Source organism: Vigna radiata, chromosome 11, assembly GCF_000741045.1.
Source record: "Vigna radiata var. radiata cultivar VC1973A chromosome 11, Vradiata_ver6, whole genome shotgun sequence".
Taxonomy (NCBI): domain Eukaryota; kingdom Viridiplantae; phylum Streptophyta; class Magnoliopsida; order Fabales; family Fabaceae; genus Vigna; species Vigna radiata.
The window spans coordinates 11,501,754-11,512,132 of record NC_028361.1 but is presented as its reverse complement, the minus strand read 5'-3'; the positions used below and the strand labels follow the sequence as shown (position 1 = coordinate 11,512,132).

General features: G+C 33.9%; 1 protein-coding gene across 2 annotated transcripts; it reads right to left on the bottom strand.

Moving 5' to 3' along the window:
• Nucleotides 1-4,974: 4,974 nt before the first annotated feature.
• On the bottom strand, nucleotides 4,975-9,353 carry LOC106777890 (ATP-citrate synthase alpha chain protein 1). Of its 2 annotated transcripts, none has more exons than XM_014665706.2 (13): nucleotides 9,249-9,353; nucleotides 8,659-8,767; nucleotides 8,061-8,237; nucleotides 7,800-7,961; nucleotides 7,599-7,679; nucleotides 7,407-7,458; nucleotides 7,152-7,266; nucleotides 6,930-7,011; nucleotides 6,083-6,178; nucleotides 5,890-5,991; nucleotides 5,582-5,698; nucleotides 5,372-5,488; nucleotides 4,975-5,257 (listed from the first exon to the last, which is right to left on the bottom strand). In XM_014665706.2, exons 2-13 carry the CDS (start codon nucleotides 8,755-8,757, stop codon nucleotides 5,186-5,188), a joined length of 1,272 nt encoding a protein of 423 aa, XP_014521192.1. In that variant the 5' UTR covers nucleotides 8,758-8,767; nucleotides 9,249-9,353; the 3' UTR covers nucleotides 4,975-5,185. The 2 variants fall into 2 exon arrangements, with proteins under 2 accessions (XP_014521192.1, XP_014521191.1); XM_014665705.2 differs by having other exon boundaries at nucleotides 9,021-9,280.
• Between the last annotated feature and the right edge of the window lie 1,026 nt (nucleotides 9,354-10,379).

Sequence of the window (10,379 nt, the reverse complement as noted above, 5' to 3'; positions counted from 1 at the left end):
AGTGTGGAAACTGGGCTTTAGGGGCCAATATGGAAATTGGGCTTGGAGGCTAGTGTCATGTTCTTCCAAATCTGACCCATCTTCTTCCAAATCTGACTCACAAAGCACAGTGCAATCAACTTCCATATTACCACAACTATCACTTTCTCTGAAGTCAGACTGGATGTTTATGTCTACTAAACCATCCACACTATCCACTTCACCATCCATAATATTGACTTCACCAATATCATCATCTGATGAAGTCCATTCATTGACTTTTGTTCTGTTAGCCTCAACATCAGCTTGTATTGTCTCCTCAGCATGAACTTGAACATGTTCTATTCCTTCACCGTGAACATCAACTTCTATTCTCTCCTCACCATCACCTTCATCATCTTGTTTTCCATCACTGTCAACATCACCTTCTATTGCCTCCTCAACATGAACTTCAACATGTTCTATTCCTTCANCGTGAANATCAACTTCTATTCTCTCCTCACCATCACCCTCATCATCTTGTATTCCCTGACCAACATCAACCTCAACAACATCAACTTCTATTCTGTCACCCTTACCAACATCACCACCTACCCCCTCCTTCAAGTGTTATGTGCCATCACCAAACTATGCACTTACACCACCATCATCCAACTCTGCACACTCACCACCATCATGCATCTCAAGATTCACTTCCTCAGCTTGTTTTATCATCTCAATGACATCAAGTTGAGACACATTGTGCACAACATATAAATGCACACGACCATTTAACCTAGCTAAATTGACCATATGCATAGCTCCTACGTCATCAACCAACGCTTCTAGCTTATCATCTAATTTTGGACCACATCCTACAGAATACCACAAATCCTGAAATTCTACATATCCAAGGGCTTTTATTACGCTCACCACAACAAAGTAACTTCATACGTCAGGGTCAAAATACATAGTATCACACTGCCCTTCATACTTTACGTACCCTTCGTTGACCAACTTCCCCCCATGGTGAATCACAACTTCTATGTCACCCTCCATCACAAACAACACAATGTAGAATATTCTACACCTACACCTATAAATAAACATAAAATGGCAATAAACAACCAATATTATAACTTTGATAATGACAGGAGAAAAACTACATTAACTATGGGGGACATGCAGGACCACAACCGCATTATGTATACAGCTTTCTTTTTGGACAACACGAACCCCACAATCTAAAAACAATAGGCAGATAACAACAAAAAGCACCGAATATTAAAGCACACAAAACCTATCTATAGTAAACATACTAACCTCCAACGAAAATCCACACAAAAAGCTTGAGATCACCGATCAGGGCCTTTGCGATTCACATGATAGCAACCCTTACTTCGCGATTCACGCTTCTACTTCACCAAAATTCCACATGTACTACTTCACCTATGCTTGCGACACACTGCGATTCAGGGTTCTCTGGAAGATTGTAATCCCAATTCTATTTTAACATAACCCTAATTTTAAAATTGGAAAAAAAAACCCAATTCTTTAATTTTGTGATTAACTTCAGTAATAAAAGGCACATGTATCATTACAGCCACCTGATAGCTTCTGTGCACGCCACGTCATAAATAGTAGCCACCTCAGCCTCACAGATCAGCTAGAAGTTAACCCTGTTAACTTGATTTAACGGCAAGGGTTAATTTCTTTCAATTTTGCAATCTTTGGGACTAAATTGGTAAAAACTAAAAGACGGGGACTAAATTGGGAAAAAAACCGCAAAAATAGGGACCTCTGGAGTGGTTTAACCTTAAAAAAACCCTACACCTCCTCCTACCACTCACGAAAATTGAAATTCGTTTACAATCAACACCTTACCACGCCTTTTATTACCATCAACTGTGGTTTCCAACGTTGCATTAATTAAGATTTCTGATGACCTTCTAGTTTCTTACCATTTATTTTTTCTCTCCCACCTTTCCCTTTCTTCTTCCTACTGACCCATTACACCTCATCTCCATAGCTCTCCGCTCTCCTCTCATGAATAACACACAACACACCTTCCTCTCATTCTCTCATAGTTCGGTGCTCCTACCTCAAGGTTGCTCCGCCGATTGTTGCACCTCCATGGCGAAGAAAGGTCCAACAGAACCTCCATCGCGCATGCACCTCCAGATTGAGTAAAAACATCAAATTAGAAAGACCATTGGCATCCCCGACTACCCCTATTCTGCACACAACATTGAGGGCGTTCGAAAGGCCATCGCTAGCCACGCACGCCTGCTAGCCACCGTGTCCGCCGGAAATCACTGCAATACAAAGCAGTAGCACCGACGAAGCGAACCAGATCTGCAATACACTGGAAACCCTCACCATGAATGCTGCCCACAGTGCTTTTGGCTGTTGGTGCCTCCGGTCACCGTTGCCATGACGGCAGTGCAGGGAGGAAAGGTCTCTCATGTGACTTTGAAGAAAGGAGGAGGATGAAAAACAAATGCCTCTCATATATGTAGTTCAACGGATGTTAACCTCCGTAGATCTCAAATCTTAAACACGATATTTGTTCACACGGATATCCACATCCGTTTTAGTGAAGGGTAGAAAAGGAATGGGGAGGTGGAGGGAGCAATGTGTGGAGGTGGAGGGAGTAACACCCGAATTAAAATCAAAGGAGAAGAGGGAAGTGATCGAGGAGCGTTCTGGTACTTATTGGACAACGTTGGCTCCGAACGTGGAATTCATAAACGGATATGAGCATCCGTCGACAAATGTCAACATTTGTTTAGAGTTTAGGATGAAACGGATGTCGACATCCGTTTCACCTTAAACGGATGTTGACATTCGTTGACGGATGCTCATATCCATTTAAGAGTTTTCCAGGTTAATTTAGGATTACATACCTCTTGTCGCTTATTGACATACTTTTGTTAATTATCACCACCGCAACACAAAATTTTGTCATCCCTATTACAATTTTTTTTAATAATTTTTCACTCACCAAACTCTCACATCACAACAATAAAAGAAAGAAGAGAAAATTTCTAATAAAAATGAGAACATAAAGTAATAAATAGGTTGTGTGTATACGTGAATAAAAATTATAAAATTTTAATCCTAAAAATAAACTTTTACTAAAGAATAAAATAGGAATAAAAGAAGGGAAAGTGGAAGAAGCAAACGGGAATGTGAAGAGAGTAAAATTCCAAATGTTTTAATTTTCATTTTTTTTTTTTTGCGAAAACATTTGTGAATTAAATCCATCCAGACATTTTAAGTATTCATTCAAAATCTACCAATGAAAATTAATAGTTTATCAAATTTAAAAGATTTTCAGAAACTATATCTTTAAAACCTTAACCTCACAGTATAATTTTCTTTTTTAAGATTTGATCAATTTTTGTATTTCTAAACCTTTCAAATAATTTATTTTCAATCTCAAAGTCATCCTAAAGTTCTAAATTTAGTGCAAAAATAAAATGGGATTTAAGGGCTTTATATAAAGAAAATTGATAAAAAAAACGACTTAATTAAAAATTGAGGAGAATTTATTGAGACTAATATCACCATAAATTATAGATCCTCACCTTCACAACCCCTATTTCTTTTACTCCCATTTCATAACTCTTACCATTATGATTTTAATAATTTTTTATCACACTTAATTCCAAAAATACCCTATATTGTATTTTTTATTATTAAAATAGTCAAATTCAGAGTTGCAATTCTTATTAAGTATCAAAATATCATTTTTGTAAATTATAATAGAGGTACCTTTTAAATTTATCGAAAACATCTTAGTAAATCTTCATCCGTTTCTTTAGACAAAGAAAAGCATTCTTACCAAAAGCATATTGAAGTAGGACTAGTTCTTAAAAAAATATTAAACGATTTTAATAAATCATTTTTATCAAAGTAAAATCAGTACTTACTTTTTTTCCCACATTGATTTTATAATTAAACATAGAATTAGAGTTCAAAACTAAAACTAAAACTAATTCTAAACTCATTGATCCGTCACCAATTGAATCAGTATTATTACTAGTTTATTATATAATCTAAAGCATATCTGAAGCAAGAAATTAGACAGTTGGAAATTTCATTCTTGAACTATAATGTTTGATATTATGCTTATGCATCAATACTATAATGTAAGTTTGGTGGTAATAAATTTGTTCGTAATCAAGCAGTGTTTGCAGAAAGTTAACCAGAGACACAGAGAATAAGATACTAGTAAGATCTAGGCTTTATGATGGCATTACTGAAATCGGATAAGAAACTTATAAAATAAATATCTTCAAAAATAGAAATAGAATTAAAAAGAAAAAAGAAATATATGTTAAAGAAGACATTCACTAGCTAAAAAGAATCAGAAGAGTTAGATGATTCAGGAATATACATTAAGACCGAAATCCAACTAATACCTAACTACATTAAATTTGACCATACTCTAAGCATTATTTGTCATTTAAGTCTCCATACTTCCATGTTTTTTGAAATATTGGATTATGAGAAGACCAAGATTGGTTGGAAGTTGGAACAGAGCAGGTAGTGGTTGGATACTCACACTGGAGTACATGTTCTTGGTATGATGGAACAATTATGACATTATCTCAAACCCTGATAATTTTTTATTTTTTCTTTTAAGATCTCTTTGGATACCTCCATAAGAAATTTTAGTAACCATTTCATGATTTTTCAAAATTTATGCTTTTTAACTCTGCATAATTTTTATTTTTTCTCTCTTAGGAATGTTTATGGAATGTTTGTTGGGGGTTGGAATATGTTTATGTTGAACATATAAATGAATCTCTCCTTCCAAGTTGCCTGAAACTTAATCTGTTGAATTGAAATCTCACAACATACAAAAGGTAATATATGACTTATATCTCTTACCCCTCACTTTCTGACATTAAAGATATAGGTTAGGTTGTAGAATATGCAAAATAGTTGATAAGACCAATTGTAATCAAACAATGGAGAGTGTGTAATAAAGTATATATAGACTATATATGTTAAGCAAAAAAAACACTATTTATTATGTCGTGCCATCAATTCTACAAAAATAATGACAACATTCACGGCCACTTTTGTTGGCTGGCTTAAGTTCATAAACATAGGCTCTAATTAAATTTCCGAATTTCAGGAATAGAAATGGAAATTAAAAATCAAGTTCACTTCAGACTTGCCATGAAAAACACTATAGATGAAGGTGGTGTACACCTTAAGCAGAAGCAGTAATGAATTGTATTGCCTCTTTGCATATACCAGTCATTGTGGCTTCTGGTCCATAAACCTGTGGGGAAGATAAATAACCAAAAACCTTAGACTGTTTCCTCAAGGCAAGTTTTCCTAACAGCATAAACTGGTTGCTCAATACTGTCAATAATAAAGGCATGGATTATGTTACCTCAATGGGGATGCCAATCTCCTCTCCAAGTGCACGCATTAAAGTTAGACCCTTCTGGTAGTTGGGCCCTCCTCTCCTCACATAGATGTTCATCCTTGCTGCTTTCAATTTTGACTCCTGAATAGCAAAATAACTCACATTGAATAAACCCTGCTACAAGAATATTCTCATCATATATATCTGAACCAAGCTCCATGAGCAAAGGCTTACCTTCTCTCTCAGAGCCCGAATTATACCGCTAAATGTAGCAGCAACATCAGTGAAGTTGGCTATGCCTCCTCCTATCACAAGAGCTCTCTTTTGGCCATCAGGGTTTGCAGTTGCACACTGGAAAGAAAAAGGCAGATTATAATACATACAAGATGCCTGTGGTATCAGGTTCAATGTTACTATGAAAATCCTAGGCTAATATATAATTAGCCACTTCAAACAAGGATTGTCTTAACTTATAAGAACGAATTGTGAATCGTTAAATCAATATTTAGGCCAATGATAAAGCAGGGATATAAGTTGATTACATCAATTACAACTCTGGCATACTGTAAGACTTCATCTTCTTTGGGTGCACCACTGTATTCAGCATAGTTTCCAAGTTCAGATGCAAAACCAAGATCTCCAACCTGTGTTAATATTGTATGAAATAAGATGCCACTTAATGCTACAAAATATGGATATTTTTCATGAATTTAGTTTTAATATACAGAAACACACTGTATCAGCGTAGATGACACTGGCACCTCCCCCAGCTACCATTGTCCAAATTCGGCCCTTTGGGTTCAACACAGTGAATTTTAAAGATGCACTTGTCTGCAATATTAAATGAGCAAGCAAATTAACAATAATAATAACAACTATAAGCAATAGTATTATTGCATTTATCAATACATTATTGATGACTGCTGTTAAGGAGTATTAAGACCAGGTGATACTAAGAACTATAAATGTTTTGGTTTGGGTAAATAGCTTAATTAAGCTCTATTTGATAACCTTTTATTATATGATCGATTATATTAACTTGACCGCAAAACTTGATGAAGTTGTGAAGAGCTTATTTTGATATACTACACCAAGACACTTATTTAAATAAGCCAAAATGAGCTTATGAGTCATAAGTTACTTTCATAAGTGCAAATATGGTGCACCTATGAGTTCTTTCAATCCCCCCCAAGACCTAAAGCATTTTTACTTCCCTGTATCCTCTGGCCAGATTTCAGAATGTTGAACTTGTAATAGTTTTAACAAAGGAAAAATTAGTATGCATTGTGTGTACACACAAACAAACAAATCTTACGGACAGAATTTTAACTGAATTAAACAATTTTATAAAATCAGTTCAAACATCTGTGCATCTATTCATTGAATCCATGAATAAAGATTCAATCATAAACGGGCCTTTTCATCTAACAGGTTCATTACCCAGCTACAGAATTAGTAAGAAGGAAAAGAAAAATGCATGTACAATGTACACAGAGAGCCGTGCAAAAATGCAGACACAGATCTTATGTACATGGTTTTAACTTGATTGAAAGATTGTACATGTGGGGTAATATTTGTCTACCTTTTCATCTAATCCATGAATGAAAGACTCGGTGGCAGTCATAACCCTTCCAAATGGCAGTGGAAATTCAATGTCTCCCCATCTACAGATTCAATCACGTATGTTAACTTAAGAATATTAACACCAAAATATACATCAATTTTTCATTAGGAAATGGGAATATAGTATTCTATGCTGGAAAATAACACTTGGCACTTATTAGAGGGTAAGAAAAGAACCCACTTCTTGAAGTTCTTGAAAGCAGCAGTGTCATCTAGCTCACCCCTCATATCCAAAGGATAAGGCTTTCCATTAACCAATGTGAAAGGATTCATCTCTAAGAAAGTGAAATCCAGATCTAACACAAATGATAAGCAAATAAATAAATAAATACATGAAATAAAGGGAAATAGTACAATTTCAATGTAATTTTTAATAAAGATTACAGAATCCCAAATCAATAGTGTTTTGATAACTTGGTAGATATATTTTGTATACCTTGAAACAGTATGAAAACCACTCTAAGAAATTCCTCAATTTCTCCCTTGATCTGTACAAAAAGTACAGGATTTAATTACATCGTCAGATTGGTTTACATCAAAACTCAAAGTAAGATGCATAAAACAAGCATGTTAAAGACTCCAAAGTTAATCTGTTCATAAAACAAATTAGCAATTTAATTGAATTTACCTCTAAGGGAAGGGTTGCAACAAGTGGGGCAACAATTTCAGATGTAATAGACACTCCAGTTGGAATGAATACGGTCTTAACCTGAAATATGAATAAGCCACTCAGTAACTTAAATAAGGGAAATATTTCTAGCACAAAATATAGAATATTTTAAAATGAAATATGAAAAATGTGCATTGTGGCATTGTAGCATTGCAGTACCTTATCCCAGTTATCTTCAATTTCAATTCCTCCACATTCAGAAAAGCTTATGCTGTTGCCGAGTCTCTCAGAGACTATGTTAAGGTAAAACTCTTCGTCATGTGGGACAAAAGGTTCAACAATGAAAGTTGTTATGGGTCCTTTGCATCCACCCATCTCAACCTATATATAGAGAAAAAATGAATAAATAAATCAAGGGTTGAAAGGGAAACTCTCAGAACAATGGAAAAATAATGAGGGAAAATCCCAAGAGTAAAGCACCTCTTTTCCAAGACGCTCTTTCACAAATGAGACGACTTGTGCAAAATCCAAATTCAAAGCAACCAAACCGCTTTTGCCACGCTTTCCAAATAACATGTCAGGTTTCACAACCAATTTAGAAGATGAAAGCCAAGTTTCCTTCTCTTGTAGCTCAGTGAAATCAGTTGATGCATTTATCTTGAGACAAAAAGAAACAAATTCATCAATCATTACTCAAGTTTGATATGCACCATCTACATGAGCCACATGCGCAATGGTAAAAGATTATGAATTTAACCCGAATGTACTAACATTAAAATGATTTTTCCTCTGTTCTCCAAGTGACAAATCTATTGACATTTATAATAACTACGAAAGTCACACTTGAGATGATTTTAATTGGTTGACAATATAAATGAAATTCTTTTAGATGTCAGGAATTATTGATTTATAAAAACTGGAATTTATTTTTCATATACATCCTCATTATAAAGTACATAAGCGCTTAATAATCACAGTGAAGGTTTTTTGCATGTTTTTGAATAAACTCAGCGTTGAACTATAGTTGATAAATCATAGATCATTTTATATTTCATTGCAATTTGATAAGATTACTCACTTGTGCAGACTTGATTGGCAACTCCTTGCCAGAAAGTCTCTTGAAGTGCTCCTTCAACAACCTCTTGGAGTCGTACTCTCTGATCTTCTTGCGCGCCATTTTTCTTACTCTATTTCATCGACAAAACAACCCAATCGTCAATGATTCATCATAAGCGAAAACAGATCTGAAGAACCACAACCAAAAATTCAAACACCAAATCCCATCACAATAAAAATAAGAAAGACCCCATCTCAAATTCGCTTCAGGGGGCACAAAATTCATATCAAAATCGAAGCTTGAAGGGTCGGAACATTGTACGGGAACATGATCATGCAGAAACATGAAAGAAGTGATGAGGGAGAAGAAATGGTGGGAATTACCGTTAGATGAGGAAAAGGGTGTGATGGTTGGTTAGATCTAACAAAGGAGTGAACGAATGGAGAGAGCTTGTGATGGGTGTGTGTATATATATATATAGTGCAAGATTTGATTAATCTAAAAAGAAGAAGAAAAGGGTGAAAGAGAATGAAAGGGTGGTTGGGTTGGTGAAGTGTGAGAATGAAGATGAATTAGGCAAGAACAAGGCACACACATGAAGGGTTACCCACCTACTACTCCTTCCTTTCGACCAAAGTCTTCAGCTTTCATTCAACAACTTAAATAAATCTTCTCAAATCCAATGTATGTATTTGGAACTTTTGTTTGCCACAATTTTTAACAAAAATGCCATGTAAGAATAAAAAGATAAAAATATGATTGAAGATAAAAATGGAAGAAAGAAAATATTTGTGAAAAGATGTATAAAGAAAAAATATATATATATTTTTAAGAATGATACTTTTATATTTTTTAGAAAGGTGTTTTCTTACATTATGGCATTTCTAATTAGTTAACAAAACTTATATATTTTCACATGAAAAACAAATCTTTCTATTGATTATTAAAGTAAAATTTATTTATTTTGATAAAATCTTTGTCGTCTATAAGTTCGCAATCAAACTTGATCTCGTGAACTATGTATTCTTTATTTATTTTTAGACAATTAGTTTAGTTTTGTGGGGTTAGGGGCACAATGTCAAATAAATTATTAACCATAAATGAATAGAAAAGTAAACAGTAAAATAGAAAAACCATCCAATATAAATTTATCCAATTAAATAAAAAACTAGTTTTAAATGAATATAAATGATATTAAACATAAAAGTTAAACAAATTTAATTTTGTCGTTTAACAAACGTTATCACAATCAATTTGAATGCGATGCATAAACGATAAACCAACCTACTTTACACGTGTACATTACAGCTTCAAAATAATATTTATGATGTTAATAGAATTCAACTGGCCTCCTCTTTTGAACTCAATGATAGTTTTAATTTGAACAAATTTTGAATTTGGAAAATGTGTCACCAAATTCCTCCAACACATAACAATGGCTTTAACCAAAATTACCTATTACGGTTATATTTTCGGTGTTCAAATATGAACACACTTAATTTAACGATAGAGATCAATTATTTGTTATATGTGTATTCAATGAATTTATCTTTAGATTATTGACCACATTTAATTAATAGACTTTGGTGTGAAAATTTAGAAAATCATTTAAGAGTAAAAAATATTTTAAAAATAATACTCCAATATTTTATTCTTAATAAGTTAAATTATAATTTGAATTCACTAAAATAAGTTTCAGTTTACAAATTTTCATTTTTAAAATCTTTTCTCTGAATCTCTTT